Source organism: Xiphophorus maculatus, chromosome 4 (genome assembly GCF_002775205.1).
Source record: "Xiphophorus maculatus strain JP 163 A chromosome 4, X_maculatus-5.0-male, whole genome shotgun sequence".
In the NCBI taxonomy this organism is placed as follows: domain Eukaryota; kingdom Metazoa; phylum Chordata; class Actinopteri; order Cyprinodontiformes; family Poeciliidae; genus Xiphophorus; species Xiphophorus maculatus.
In genome coordinates, this window is record NC_036446.1 from 24990342 (window position 1) to 25006898 (window position 16557).

The following is a 16557-nucleotide window of genomic DNA, read 5'->3' on the forward strand; positions in this document are numbered from 1 at the left end:
GCTTCACATCATATCAAACACAGCAACACAAAGCAACATAGAATCAACAATCAAAACGTGACATTAAGTCAAGTTCCATCAATAAATTTGTAATTGATTACATTTCAAATACAATCCTAAACAGGTGGGTTTTTAGTCGAGATTTAAAGGAAGTCAGTGTTTCAGCTGTTTTACAGTTTTCTGGAAGTTTGTTCCAAATTTGTGGTGCATAGATGCTGAAAGCTGCTTCTCCTTGTTTGGTTCTGGTTCTGGGGATGCAGAGCCGACCAGAACCGGAAGACCTGGGAGGCCTGGAGGGTTGATACAACAACAGCAGATCTTTGATGTATTGTGGTGCTAAGCCGTTCAGTGATTTATAAACTAACAACAATATTTTAAAGTCTATTCTTTGAGCTACAGGGAGCCAGTGGAGGGACTTTAAAACTGGTGTTATTCATGTCAGAGCAAAGACTGACATTTATAAAATGAAGAAATGTGTCCCATTAAAATTAGTTTCATCAGTCTCCGTTGATGTTTTTTTTTGTCTCTTCTCACAACATAATGTACAGTAACATAGTAAAGATTGCCACAGCAACATGTGGCACAACATGTCAACACTAGCAGGAAGCAACGTGTTTCAGCTCTGAGAGCAATATGTGAGAATACAATCAAGTCCTGTCGCTGAGACGAGGTTAATGAGCGGGACAAACAAATGAAGCGCCTATCCCCCACCACAGCTGAGCGCTCCATCGTCCAGCTCTACACACTGAGGACTCTGTCTTGTCAAACTGGCACATTTACTGTGCTTTTGTCCCCCTACAAGCATTCCTCATTAGTGGATGTTTATGGATGACCTCCTATTACCTCTCAGCAGAGAGCAGGGGTTAACAAGGTCTCCAAACGCCACATCAGACACGTCTTCCCCATCTGGGATACAGCTCTGGTCCTGGAATGATGAATCTTCTGGATGTTATACAGTACATCATCTGAAGACTCACACACAGACCTGTGTGGATGCAATAAACCCATGTTTATTTTGATCAAACTGTTAAGGATGAAAAGGGAGGTAAATTAAATCTCCAAAACTCACTGAGCAAAAAGTGGCATCTACCTTGAGAAGCATTTTGAAATGTGCTATATATATATATATATATATATATATATATATATATATATATATATATACATTGTGTAGCACATGAAATTGACATTGAATGGTCTATATGTCTCCATAACTATTGTTATCTCAATTATTTCCTACTGTCCCAAACATAAATGTGCAAAACAACTCTACATAACACCAATGGGTCTTTAACTGGAACTGTATTTCTCTGTCATGCAACCGTTTTGGAGTCCATGGCATTATGAACCCCTAAAAAAAAACAACTAGTTGTTCAATGTCTTCCAGCAGGTCCAGAACATAAGTTTCAATAAACACAGAAATGGTTCACCAGACACAAAATTAACCAGTGTGGATAAGTGTGGAGTTTACACTTTATCAAGATTGTTATCTTTAAGAGCTTTTGTGTTGATAAACCAATAAAAAAAATGAGCTCCTATTTGTGGTCAAAAGAACAACAAAAAAATTGGCCCCATAAGTCCAAAAAGGTCTGATTTTTTTTTTTTACTGTATGTGTCGTTTATATTGTTGAATGTTTGCGAACTGCTTTAAAAACATAAGAGGTCAAAATACTTATTAGAAGCTGAATATGCAAACCACTTAAAATAACATAACTGACATAATTCAGTCGGGTATATGTGATGCATTTTTCTTAAAAGGAAAGAAATTTAGTCAGACAAGCAACAGCCCCACCTGGTGGCCGCAGTAATCATTTAGTTGACCAAACCGGTCCATTCAAACCTTGAGAAAAGAAAAATGCAGGTAAATCAAGCTGCATTTTCATCGAAGACGTCCAAACAAAATCAAAACTATATTAATATTAGTGAAATATAACAACTAAAGTATGAAAAAAATACACTTTGTACCACTTTTAGTGTCATAATCTCTTTACTTTGATCAGGGTTATAAATCCTTTAAAAGATGAACAACGATAAGGCACAATCTCAGTTAAACAGGCAGTCATACACAGTCTTTGTTTTTAACAGGTTTTCACACTACAAAGCAAAAGAAGAGTCAAACTGATAATTGGTCAACAAAAAGCAGGAGTGAAAACTGTGGACGCCATTTATTTGAAATATAATAAGTAAAAAAAAAATAAAAATAAAAATAACAGTCTGCAGGTTTAGGTGGCATCAACATTTCTGCAGACAGATTTCTGTCGTGTGCATATTCACCACAATGAGGAAACAATCAGAAACATGACTAACTAAAATAGGGAATATGGTGACAGATTGTCGCTAGAGGCTTTTACTTCTCGGTCAGTAAACAAGTATTGCTCAACATTAAGGCTTCACATCGTGATCTGCAAATATTTAAAGCTCGTCTAGTCTTGCAAAAAATGGAAACTCTCACTTTTTAAGCAGGTTTTTCTGTGTGAATTTTAGAATCATGGAATTATTAAGAAAAACAGTCGGTGCAAAAACGATACTAAGGTTTGGTAAAAGTCATAAAAGGCTTGCATTTAGAGGACATTTTTAAGGCGGAGAGTGACCCAAGGAGAAACAAGGAGTGCAACTTAAAAAAACCCAACAACATAACAACAAACAGTGCAGTTCAAACTGGGAGCCGTCAAACTTCCTCTTTGACTTGGAGAGAAAACGTAAACATTTCACATACTGTATGGAGAATCACTGAGACGCTTGATTCATGACATCCCTGACTTCAAACGCTGTCCTTTGTTTCCAGCTGTTTAACACTGCAAAAGAGTCAATTTGATGCAGGTCTGAAGCCTTAAAAAAAAATAGAAGAAAAAAGCAATAAACCGACTTGTGTTCTCTTTATCGCAGGCGTGCAAGTGGTTTCTCTGTAGGTAAAATCATCTTAAAACGACATATAAACATCATCTGATCTCCTTCACCATAAACATTCAACAGTACATTTATCGCATTACGAGCATGTTGTGAAAGTTGTTACATCTTTAAAATGTCCAGAGTTCAGTGTAACAATATTGCGGCAATAGTTGTTTAAAAATGCAGAGAGTCTCTGAGATAAAGTGACCAACGGGCTTGTGGAAAGCGAGAGTCAGAGGCACGAAGCGCAGAAGCTCGGCTCAGCCTAGGAACGTCAGGGCGGCCATGATGGTGAAGCCCAGCAGGATGAAGAACACCTTGAGCACCTGGTTCCCGGCCGAGTTGAGCTCGTGCGGCAAGATTTCCATGAAGGTGATGTAGATGAAGGTCCCTGCGGCGAGCCCCTCCAGGATGGCCTGGATCAGAGCGCTGGCCGCCAGCTGCGCCTCCATCACGCTGATGCCGATGCCGATGCCCAGGGGTGACATCAGGGCGAACACGCCGATGTACGCGGCGATCCAAATCGGCTGAACGGCGCTCTGCACCAGCTTCACGGACAGGCTGAACACTATGATGCTCTTGTGGACCAGAATGGCGATGCAGATCTCCATCACCTGCAAAACCAAGAAAAGTTCTGGTCATTTCTGTACCTTTGCATCAGTGGTGAGCTTAAGCAAAACTGTTAGGGATTCTTGTAATGTGGTGGAAACCCTGGAAGGCACTTTGGCACATTCCAGGCATCCAAATAGTTTTGCATAAGGTGTTTTGCATTACAGCTAAGTTGCAAATACAGAGCCCTCTGCACTTCTCAGCACCTCGGGTAAATATGTGCAAATTGCGAGAATGATGATGGCTAACACCTACAGGCGATATTGGAGAAGAGGGGGGAAAGAAACACGCAGATGTATCGAGAACAGAGTTGTGACAAAAACTCATGGAAAGCGACACATTTTCCAGACTCAAATGCCTAAATTTTACCGACAACTTGTAGAATCTTCTGGATGTTTGAGAACAGAGTCTTTTGTTTTCACAGCACAGGGGTAGTCCAGTCGTTCAAAGACTTTTAGCTTCCACAAAACAACTGGTGAAGAGATGCATGACCCCTAGTGCGAGTTTGATTATGCAAGAATTTAAAGAAGGGAACAAAACAAGCACAAATACGTAAAGAGCCAAGTCACACAGGTTAAAAAACAGCTATCCCCGATACTGACCAAATGCATGTCCGCTTCTGAATTTGAGGAAAGTTACACAAAAAGAAAATCTAAAAAATGTCCAGCATATTTTCTGGAACTAGCAAACAGAAACAATTTTAGTAACTATAACTAAGTTAGAACAACAAAAGTTTGGTCTGATTTAACACAAATGTGTTTATGTATTTTTATTCAGAATATTTGATTTCAACTGTAAAGTGAACAACGAGGTCTGAAATTTTTATCTGCACATATTTATCCAGACCAGCACAACTGGAATAGTGTGATAGGAAAACATAGCAACAAGCAAGAGATGGAAAACTACCCAACACTGTTTATCAAGCTGCTCCACACATGATGCTTTGTTCATTTATGCAACTAAATGCACACTGCAGACAGGTAATAAAAAAAAAAAAATCTTTTATTGCAGCAGCATAAACTCACACTAAAAAATTCCAAATAAATCTAACCTTTAACTTATTTTCAGTGAGAAGAAAACTTCTGTGTTCAGCTTTCAACCAATTATTGGCACAATTATTGACCGACCCATTGCTGTCGATGCTCTGTACAAACCTCCTTTGACCAAAAAAGCAATATTTTGTCTTCTCCTTTAACGTTTCACAAGGGCTGAGCATACAGAAAAAGGGATCTTTGACCATTCCTCCTAACGTTATCTCTCTAGATGGTCCAGAGTCCTTGGCTCTTTCCACAGGTTTTCTCTTCAGCTCACACACTACATAAGAATCAGGCCTAAAGACACTGGCCATCAGAGGAGGTGAGCAATTTATCTGATGATTTAGTCATATGCTGTAAACCAGTTTATGATTTAAGACGTGATGAAGACCTAATTTCAAACTTGCGGTAGAGCCCACCATGTTTTCTTCAAAATCTCCATGTACCTTAAAAGATTCTGCAATGCCACTAACTCAAGCGTTCTCTTGACAAAATATGTCGGCAGGAACTATTGTTCTGAGTGGAGATTTGGGCAAGTTAAGGTGAGCTTGCTTGTGTTAACTTTCCCGCTTATTGCTTCCCTTCAGCGGCATGTTCTCAATTTTGGCTTTTCCTATTTTGAAGAGCGAGTAAAAAAAAAAAAAATATAGAGGACAACATCATGTCATAGTTATACCCCAGAGACAGGGCTGCACAATATATGGCAAATCTATCATTATAGCACCATCACTGCACACAAAACACATATTGTGAAGAACTGCCTGCTTATGCTCAGACGTATAGGGAGTTATGGATTACTAATTCACTGATATGGATCAGTTTAATAGAGGAAATCAGTAATGAACACAATGCTTCAGTTTGGTAGCTTGTCAGCAGGGCCAGCCCAAGGTTACATAGGGCTGTGAGGAGAACTGGATTTGGGGCCCATCGTCATGTTCAGGACATCAACACCAACAGTGTTTCAGCAAAAATGTGGTGGTATCTGGGGATGGGGGCGGAGCTTAAAGCAGTCAAGGATAATTGGTTGTTATTTTCTGAGATGTGATTATGGGCAAACTGAAGCTCAAATAGAAAACTTCAGTTTGTGAAGTGTACAAAATAAACTTTACAAATTCTTTAAAATATTAAAATCTTTTAATTTACTGATGCTGAAACCATCAAAGTCTGGTCTGGGGTCCCTGAGCAGTGGGTTAGTTTGTGTTGCCTTGGGCCGGCTCTGGTTATCCACAAACTAAAACCTGAGCATTGAGGCAATTCCAGTCTTGTCATGTCACTGCGATCTACTGCCATTCAGTGCGTTGTCAAGCTTTAAACTGAAAGTTTCCACTAAGTATATCTCACTTTTCTGTAGGTGTGATTCCAAATTTGACTGGAAAAGCTTTGTCATTTTTTTTTCTAACAACAAAAGTAAAAGCTCTGTAATGCTGTAAACAGAAAGCAATACAAAGCAACATGACACCTTAAGAGGAAGAAGAAGAACCCTCTCCGTTTTCTCACCTTAGAGTCGGTGCTCTGCAGGCCAATAGCAAGCCCCTCAAAAACCGAATGGAGCGAGAGGGAGAGGAAAAGCATGAAGGAGCGAAAGGGGGAGTGAGCCTGGAAGTCGACGTGGACGTGGTGGCCGCTGTTCTCCAGGTCGGGCGCCGTCACGGCCACGCTGTGGCTGTGGCCGTTCTCTGACAGCAGCGGCGCCCTCTCGCCGTGGTGAGCTCCTCTCGACTGACGGAAGCTCAGGACCATTTTCTCCAGGATGAGGACCGTGAAGAAACCCGCAGCCATGATGAACTCTGGCAGGGGGAAGCTGGTCTGTGGAAGATCGATGCAGAGGTCAGAGGATCAGGCTGGTGAAGTCAGGCAAAACTGTTTTTGTGACAACTTGGTTAATAATGACAAAAAAAACAAACAAACCCTAATTTATTCAAACCTTTCACTTACTAAAGTGTTCACTCACCTTATAAAACAGACACATATTTACTCGTTTTGTAAAGTTTTGGATCTAGCATTTGAAATTGCAACAGTAAATATACATAAAAATTTGAAATAATTGTTACTCCTGGTCCTGGTTTAATTGGGACACACCTCCAACTTCTGAGCATCCATCTCTGCGCTGATGTCCGACAGGTAATCCGGGACGATGTCGAGCAAACATGCTGCCAGGAAAACACCGCCGGCAAAGCAGCTGATTAGGCTCAGAACGGTCCGGTGAGCTTCTGCGAATGCAAAGAAGACGTCTCGTAAGCTTGAGGATTGAACAGGACAACAGAAATCTGCGGGCGTATCCTGTCGTACAGCGGATATGAGATAATGTCACATGTGCAACTATTAAAAGATGGCGGTTGGGTGTGTAAATTAAAAAAAAAAAAAAAAGAACACAATAAACCGTTTCCTTTCTGTGTTGTTATTAAGTGTTGATATGTATTTAAAAAAAAAAAAAAAGAGTTCCAATAAGCTGGGTGCATACATGTTCACACCCTTAAGCTGCTTTGCCGAGTCAGCATTCAGGCTTACTATATACAAGACTCCATGGCTGGTTTTTGAAACTGATCCCTATGTTTTAATTTTTGGTTTAATTTTTTCTTTTACAAAGAATCATCCAATTGATTATTTTTTTTTTATTTTGGGAGAAACTCCTGGAGAAGACAGCAGTGCAATGGTTCCTTGTTAAAAACACATCGAGTTGAAACAAACAACATAAAACAGTCTGGTTGAAAGAAGTAGCAATGTAGAGTTGAAACCAGATATTTACATACACCGAATAAAAACACACACACACACACACACTTTTTTCCCTCAGTGTCTGAAATTTAATCAGACTAAGCTTTTCTTGTTTTAACTTTGTTAGAACTACATTCCTATTTGCTAAGTGCCAGAAAACGTAGCGAGACCCATTTATTAGTGATTAAAAAAAATCACTGTAGCTTTCCTCAAATTCAAAAGTTCAATAGAAATAATCCTGGTGATTCTAACTAAGCTAAAACAAAGAAAGTATGTTTGTGCCTTTATTCGGTGAATGCACAGCAGCAGTGATATCACACACACACTCATTTTGTACCAATATTGCCCTTTAGTCTATTTTTTTAAACCACACTTGGTAGAATGCATCCCCATGTCACCCTCTCTGTGTTTCCTGTGCCAAGGAACTCATGTTTGATTCAACCAACCAACATTATGGCTCAGTTGTCTTGCAATCAGAAGGTTGTGAGTTCAATTCCAGCTTCGTCCACAACTTGTCAAAGTGCCCTAGGGCAAGGCACTTGGCCCCAATTTGCCTACTGATCTGTTTCAGTGCTAGAAGGGCAGCTGGCTGAATGAGGATTTGAGTTGGTTGTCCCAAAAAATATGTAAGTAAATAAAATGAAGCAAATGCTGCAACTAAATTAAAAATATATATTTGTGTGACAAGGTGAACACCGATGCAGAGAGCAGATTCTTTCAGTCTTTTCTCCTCAAGCCGGTTTGTTTGCTGCTCGGCTGAATTGTACGTGATAAATTTGACGTTAAAAGGCAGGAAAAGATTAAAAGTATTTGTCATGATCTATCATTTTTGCACAGATGTACAGTGTACAGTTTGTGTTTGTGAATAAATGCAACAGCTGGCAGTTAAATTAATTTAAAAAAAATTAATGTTTAATCCCAAACAGGAAGTACCTAAAGAAATTCTGAGTATCTTGTGATCATAGCCAACAGTAGAGGTCCAGATGACTCACACCCAGATGTTCCAGCGCACACGGATGTAATGGAGAGAAATGATACTTTCACTTCCATATGAGAAGGTTCGCCATCCTTTTGGCTCGATTTGAGTCTTTAGCAACAAATAAAATGTAATCATGTGATGAGGAGGTTCTGAGCTTCAGGCTTCATCCTCATCAGGTGATTCCTACCAGGGCTGAGAGGGAAGATGGAGGACTGAGATAGTTTTTTTTTTTTTTTTAAATCCCCACAATCAATACCAAACTCATTAAATCGTTACCACTGAAAAACGCCAGGAAGAGGTGCATTGTTGATTGAGCAAGTTCAAAGGTCGATTCTCGTTCTGTTCATCATTGCCTTAATTCTGCTCTTTAATCTCTGAATCAAACACACCCCTTGTCAGAGGAAATAAACTCATCAGTGGCCGATTACCTTTGCAACACGAGGCGGAAGTCAAAACATGTGACACAAAACGAATCGCGTTCCAGGATGAGCGCAATGATTCATCAGAGGTGGAGCGGTTCCCCCCCACCCCCCCACGGAATTTCATTCAATTGTTTTTAAATTTAAGCTTCACCTCTTTTCCAGCCGATACCTCTAAATAGTAATAAAAAGTTGAGATGCTGGAAATAAACATTACCCTCCGTCTTGCCTATCGGCGTTAGCGTTGTAGAAAAAAATGGGTAAATTAATAACAATAAAATGTGTTTTTAAGGCATCAGGAGCGGCGATTAGCTGAGATATGAGAGCAATGTCTTCTTAAAGCCGCCGATATATATTTTAAATGAAGCTTTCCTCACTAAACACAAATAAACAGTTAAAACAGCACATTAAATTAAAAATGCAGAGCACACACCTGTTCCGTTTGTGTCTCTGAACCATTTGACTTTAGCGGGGATGAATCCAAACAGAAGCGTCAGGAGCAACAAGCCGATCAAAGCTCCGATTTTCACCTGCAGCAGATACTCCATGGTCAGGACGAGCTTTCACAGTGGGAGTCAGGAGTGGGGCAGAAACTGTACAAACATCGGAGTGTCTATCAAGCCATAAAACAGGCTGATAACATCGCGGTCCGATGAGGAGCGACCCACTGAAGCAAAACAGCCGTAGTGTTGTTATTTAGAAACTGAGCCTGCTGCTGGTACGGTGGCCGAAGGCGACCAATGCATGCGGTTTCGAGAAAGATGAGCCGTCATGTGGCTTTGATTAGATGAGATTTTATCGTGGTGTAGATAAGCTGTTTTGATTCGGTATTAAGGGTCACAGTTACTTTTTAACACATTTAAATCTTGAAAATGTTTTCTGTTAACTGGGTCGTGACATGCAGACTTCTGCAGTAAGTTGTTTTTGACTTACTACAGTATGTTGCATTGTGTTTCTGTGTTTGTAATGATGTAAAGCACTTTGAAATGCCTTGCTGCTGAAATGTGCTATACAAATAAAATTTGATTGATTGATTGATTGATTACCGCAAACATAAGATTGTATTAGGATTGCTTACACGCTGAAAAATTATGAAAAAACCTCCCCAAAACAAACAAATAAAAATCCACAATTAGTAAGACAATCTGACCAGTTATAAGCCTAAACCAGCATCACTTGTTACAGTAAATTTCAAAAATACTAAACATATGAATTCAAACAGAACATTTCGCTACAATGAATTAATTTTTTTACACTTATGAACTCTTTTCTTTTTGTTGCTGTTCATTTTACACCAGATATAACAAGATGCAAACCTTCCAAAAGTTCCACGTTTGACTTTTCAGTGCACAAAATATGTTTTCAAAAGTTTTAGGCATATATGAGATGGGACTTAAAATATACATATCTTTTTTGTCAGAAGTGTTTTTGGTGTTGGAACTTTTCCTCAGACTTCCTTATGGAGTGATTTTGGTAGGAAGGCCACTCCTGAGACTGTTTGATGTTTTTGTCTACATGTGGATAATATTTGGAATAAACCAAAACACTTTGGTTCATTCCCAAGGCCTGAGAAACAGTCTTGTTACATGATAGATGTCAATGACTTTGTAACTCATTGGGACATAATGTGTTGCTTTTGAGATCATTCAAACTACTTCATGTCTCCAGTCAGGTTCTGTTTAAAATGGCTTATTGATTCTACAGGTCTGCTTTTGATCAAACACCTCTCGTTATCTTTCTATGAAATGCATTTAATCAGTTCATTTGTGATTTTACAAAGTAGTGCATTACTTTATCACATAGGACCAGATTGTGCCTATTACACTGATTAAAGGTCCCAGAAAAAAAAAATGAAGTTCTTAGTAGAACTTTGAGAAACAATACTGAAAATTACTGTATTTCTTTAAAGTAAAATATAAACACGTCCAGACTCAGAAAAAAAATTTCTGTGTAACTAGCGATTCAGAAGTTCTGGTTTCACTTCAAATTGTTTAAAATAAACTTGCATTCTGCTGCATTATTAATGCAGACCTGTTATACAGTATCAACAGATTAAACAATCCAAACAGTAACAAACTACATTTTCCATCTGTGGCTAAACTTGGTATCTTTCACAACAATAAACAAAAAGCATTCTCTATTATGCTGTGCAGAAGTAAAATAGTTCCCGGTAATCAAAAGCAAAAGTAATCACACCCCAAGAAGTCCTATTAGTGTTTTTAGCAGTCGGCTGTAAATCATGACACAGCAAACACAGGAATGTGTTCTGCTTAGATAAACCTAAACTGAACGTTTGACCTATACATTCAAAGTTATGTGGAGTAGAAAACTAACACAACTACATCAACTGAAACGCAACCCCCACTGTGAAACCCTGTGGAGACAGCAGCATGCTGTGTGGATCATTTTCTTTATTAAGGCCAGAAACCTCTTCAGAGCAACATGTTAGAAGCTGTAAGAAACTAGTTTAGAGGTTCGCCTTCCAGCAGCACAATGGCACTAAACACACAGCCAGAGGAACAATTAAATAGTTTAGATAAAAGCGCCTTCACGTGTTAGAATGGCCAAAAGTCCAGACCAGAGTCCAACTGAGAATCTTAAAGTTGATGCTCACAGATACTCTCCACCTAATCTGACTGACCTCTCCAAAACAGAAATTAAGAAAAAGACTCTGTTTGAAAAAAAAAAAAAGTGAAAGCCCCTTGAAGTGCACAGTGTTAAAGCGGTTCAAAAGACATAAATTGCTCTCCCTCCTCCATCACTGACAAATACACCTTCCGATCAGCAGGTGGCAGCATCACTTCATGTTCTCATAGCCGCACTCGCCTCTTGCAACGACATATTCATGCGCCGGAAATGTTTCCTTCTCCGAAGCCCTGAGTGCTGATGTGTTTCTAAGGGATTTTACTCGACAGAAACCTCAGGGTTTGACTATTTTATGCCGGTAGAATAGCGAGGAGAAGCGGCGGCCGGAGCGAGGTCCATGACAGAGACGACGCGGTGGAGGAGATCCTCAGCAGAGACGAGCAGAGGGAATGGCGGTGAGGGACGCAGACAGTTTGATCTGAAAGCAGTGACTGAAGCTGGGACCGTGGATCATATCCGCATGAACTCACTGTAGTCACTATAGTTAGTCCTTCTGACACAACGAAAGCATCGCTGGCGACGGAAACGTCATAACAGAACGTTTTAGTTTCTTTTTCAGGTTCAGCCCAGAACAGGAAGTTCTGTGTCTGGCTCAGGAAACAGTTCGCTTTTGGTGCCCATTCAAGTCTTTCCACGTTTTTTTTAAAAATCATTTTAATTTTTGGTTGTTTTTTTTTTTTTTTACAAACAACCCATTTAAGATCTATTTAGACTTTTAAAAAGGCATCTAAATGTAAACACGAACCAGTTTTTTTATCCGTTTTTTTATGATATCAAAAATGCAAATTTAAATGTTATTCCTTGTTACTCCTGATACTCTCTCCACTTGTTCCCTTAGAGCACAGGCGTCAAACTCCAGACCTCAAGGGCCGCAGTCCTGCAACTTTTAGATGTGCCTCTGCTGCACCACACCTGAATATAATAATTAGGTCATTAGCAAGGCTCTGGAGGACTTGAGGTAATTAAGCCATTTCGTTCCAGTGTTTTGTGCCTGTGGCACATCTAAAAACTGCAGGACAGCGACCCTTGAGGACTGGAGGTTGACACCTCTGCCTTACTGCGCCAATTAGGATTACACACAGGTTTCAGTCTTTTTGCTGATCAGGAGAGCTCTGAAGGTTACTGCAATATAAATGCATGGCACACTCACTTTTCAGATTTCTATTTGCAAAAAAGAAAGAAAGATCTTGTATAATTTTCATTCTCTGTTAGTCTGTCACATAAAATTAAGTAAAAATAAATTGAAGTTTGTGTTTGTAAAGTGACAAAATGTGAAATCATGTAAGACACTGTAGACTTTGGTTTGCAGAAGGTGTCATTGGGCTGTTAAGATTATTCACACATTTAAATCAGCTGGTTTGGAGCAGAGACGCATCTGAAAAGTCCAGGAAAGTGTTCATTCATGACCACTATCACCTTCTTGTGCTGTAGGATAAAACACACAATGTAGATCATGCTGTGAGTGCACTGAGGCTCTGTGCCAAAAGAAATCCTTTAAGTTGTATGTTTGCAGCAACAAAATAACTCTGAGTTATTTAGGTGGAAACTTTCAAAATCTGATGACAGGCCGCTTTGATAAATGTTCATTACTATTCAGTCATTGAGTTAATTGATTCTGTAAAATGAAGAACATAATGTGATTTCTTTTTTTTTACAATTCAAAGGTTTTTTTAGAACATGATTTAATGGACAACCACTAATTTAAATGTAAGGAAATACATTTAAATTAGTATTAATTTAATGTATTTAAATTAAATGCAACTCTGAAAAGCTTCAGTTCAAATAATGCTGAAAGAGAAATCGGTGGAGAAAACAGCGTTTCCTTCAGAAAGCAGGAAGTCTGTGATTAAAGCGATTATTTTGCATTTGTTGTTTGTTAAGATGGATTGACTTTGTTTTGTTCAGATTGGGAGCTGCTGCTCATTGCTCACCAAGCTCTCTGTGTTTTCTCCTGAAGCCCAAAGGTAAAGTTGGAACAAAAGGAAAGAAGCAGATCTATGAGGAGAACGAGGCGACGCTCAAGTTCTACACCAGAGTCATCCTGGGAGCCAATGTAAGACGGACGCACACATTCATTTTGGCCTTACTTCGGAAAAGATTTTATTAATTGATGCCATTTTTAGACTTGGCTTTGTTTTGCAATTGTCAAAAAAAAAACAGGTGGATTATTAGTGTCGCAATCAAAGTTCAGATCGATTCAAGACTCCTTTCATACTCTTTTTTTTTTTTTACAAGCCAAAACATAAGTTAGGTAATAAAATAAATAAATCAGTTTTGGCAAAAATGACTTATGCCATTATATTGGGAAGGTGACAGTATGAAAAACTAGCTGATGTTAGTCAAACTGCACGTTTGAAGAAACGAGATGGTTAAAGCTCCTTTAGTTTTCTGTTGGTGTTCTTTTTTTTTGCGCCAGGAAATATTTCCGAATGAGAAAAAAAGGGTAGAAACTAGAAGGCTTCTCTCTGCCTGCTGAGCGGCAGTGCACAGCAACAGGTAGGGTAGAAGCAGTTCGATGTTAGTGTGTGCTCCGTACAGCCAGAGAAGACCCCGATCACATTCTGGCATCTTATTAAAAAACTGTTTAAGCCAGAAGATTGCTATGAGAAAATATTCGTGGTATCCTCTGGTGCTGTTATCTCAGTGCCTAAATTAAAGGAGCAATTTTCCTGGGTTAGATAAAAATGGGTTCAAAACTCTCTGTTTGGGGGACCTTCAGGTTCAATGTGATATGTAAGGTTTTTCCAGATCACAAAAATACTAAAAAGAAATAAAAGAGAAAAAAAATCTGTTTTAATTCTGATAATTAAGTTGATTCCTGTTAAGTCTGTTGCAGTTTTCTACAAGATAATAGTTTTTTCTATCCATTATATAAAACACTTGTTGCACTAATCTAAACAATAAAAGATAATTTCCAGTTCATCACGTGACTGGGTTTCTTACTTTTGAATACCTGTAAGTGGAAAAGTCGGCTTTGAAGCAGAAATTGACAATAATTATTTGAGGACAGTGAATGGTTACATATGAAGTTCCTCGCATTGATTGGATGACTCATTTACGAATCATGGCGACGATCACACATTCTGCCCTATCAGAGGTCTTCAATAGAAAACTATCACTACATGTTTAATGAGAACAAAAACATTGCTCAGTTTTTGACAAGTTCCCCACAACTAATCAGATTTTCTTTGCAGGCAATATATGCCGCTGTGAATTTTTTAGTTTTCTACAGTTCCTCCACCTTTTGGACCTGGGTGAGTTAATTCAAGCTTCTCCTAAACTGTCAGAGCACATCTTGTCATATTTCGTGGGCCTGAACTTGTCACACCCACACACGCTTCCCGAAGCTGCTGCTGCTGTTCGCGCTCGCCGTGTACGTTGGGAGCTACCGCTCCATGTCGGCCATGGCCAAGCCTGCGTTTGCTGAGGACGGGAGTCTGCTGGATGGAGGAATAGACCTAAACATGGAGCAGGGAATGGCAGAGTAAGTTTGATTTAATATAGTAGATAAATTACAGTGTTGGTGTTTGTGAGATGATCATTTCTGCTGTTGTTTTTGTTTTAGGCACCTAAAAGATGTAATCTTGCTCACTGCCATCGTTCAAGTACTCAGCACCCTCTCTGCTTATTTCTGGTACTTTTGGTTGCTGGTAAGAACATTTTCCAGAAGATGTCTAGACAATTCTTACCATTTCTGATGCTTTATTCCCTGATAACATCTTTGTGTGCGTTCCAGGCCCCTGCTCGGGCTCTTCACCTGCTTTGGGTGAACTTTTTGGGCCCCTGGTTTATGGCGGAAAACCCCTCAGCACCAGAGGAGGTGAATGAGAAAAAGCAGAGAAGGCAAGAGCGCAGACAGGCGAAGCGGTTCTGATGCTGCGGAGCGGACTGGGCAGTATTTTTATACACACACACAATCTAATATACAGAAAGCGGGGAACTCGTAAGTTATTCAGGAAGACATATTTTTGTTATTATGTTAAACCCAGTTGAAATCTGATACAGTGGAATCTTGTTTTCCGTGTTTGTTTTCTTTCCGCTTTCTCCCGTAATCACATTTTCTCCCTAAATTATGAAATGAAATGTTCCCTATTTAGATGATGCCTCCGTCCAAATCGCATTTGTCTTCATGAAAAGATTTACGAGTTTAGCTCTTGCAGAATGCTTTCATGCCACCACCCCCTGCTGATCTTATTTTTTTTGTTCCACACAAAAAAACTTTTGTAATGTCATGTTTTTGATTTTAGTTTTCTTTTTTTTTTTTAAAGTCCTTTGTAACAATCTATGTATTGTCACAAAATCAAACTCTAAAGCCTTAATAAGAGAATGGGAACAACTTTGCAATAAAAGGTGTCCATGTGTGTTTGTGAGGTTTTTATGACAGAAACGCTGCTTTCCGGCAAAACGCAAAGATGAAGTAAAACTGCAGCGGCTTTTTTTTTTTTTTAATGTTTCTCTAAAAAGGTTAAAATTGTTTTTAGTCAAAGAGTTCTCCAACACGAGTTCACATATTTCAGACAATATTTATGAATAAACACAATAGCCCATAAGCAAAGTTATTAAATCCTAAAAACAAGAAAAAGTGTTTTCATTCCAGTGTGTACATATAAAGGACACTTTTTCTTTTAGATAAACTAGAGGAACTATTATTCTTGTACATATACGCATTTCCTATTTCATATAAATTTGTTGCTTAGAAACCGAATCTACAAAAGCTTTTCAGTGACCAGTACATCCAGTTCTTTGAAGAGATTATGGTCAAACCTGAGGCAGGAGCAACACACCCAACCATCCACCTCAATGTGGTTCAATAAAATAGATTTTCCCTCTTTTGTATGATAATCTCCTCTTTGAAGAGTTCAAATATATTGTACAATAACAAAAGGTAAAACAAAAGCGCACCTCTTTTAGTTCTAGTTTTTTTCTGAAGTTCCTTAAGTTCCATAAATGCAGCTGGAAAAGTACACAAATAAGTTCCACAATCATGTTCTCTGTTAAGCAAAAATGAAGTGCAAACAGAAGAAAATAACTACTTTTTGCACATAACCAGACTCCGTCAGTTCTCAGCATCCTTGTGGAGGAGATTTTACTCCACTTTTCTTTACAATGAGTCGCTGAGGTTTTCAAACTTTTCATTTTTCCAAAGTTCCCTGAATGTCCCACAGCAGGATTCCCGTCTGCTTTACGTTTAAATGGCGAATCTTTACGCCGTCCTGCGTCAGATTAGCTGCTGTGCTTGGGGTTCGTTGTCATGTTAACGAGCCGC

At 39.1% G+C, this 16557-nt stretch overlaps 2 protein-coding genes across 2 annotated transcripts; one reads left to right on the forward strand and one right to left on the reverse strand.

Annotated features, from left to right (window-relative positions):
* Positions 1-1968: 1968 nt before the first annotated feature.
* On the reverse strand, positions 1969-9357 carry LOC102234866 (zinc transporter ZIP1-like). The gene is made up of 4 exons (XM_005799757.2): positions 9079-9357; positions 6612-6742; positions 6030-6338; positions 1969-3503 (listed from the first exon to the last, which is right to left on the reverse strand). Exons 1-4 carry the CDS (start codon positions 9191-9193, stop codon positions 3150-3152), a joined length of 909 nt encoding a protein of 302 aa, XP_005799814.1. The 5' UTR covers positions 9194-9357; the 3' UTR covers positions 1969-3149.
* A 2114-nt stretch (positions 9358-11471) lies between these two features.
* tmem208 (transmembrane protein 208) lies at positions 11472-15652 on the forward strand. Its single transcript, XM_005799758.3, has 6 exons — positions 11472-11686; positions 13249-13344; positions 14486-14545; positions 14639-14775; positions 14857-14941; positions 15028-15652. The coding sequence occupies exons 1-6, from the start codon at positions 11681-11683 to the stop codon at positions 15163-15165; spliced, it is 522 nt and encodes a 173-aa protein (XP_005799815.1). The 5' UTR covers positions 11472-11680; the 3' UTR covers positions 15166-15652.
* Positions 15653-16557: the final 905 nt, after the last annotated feature.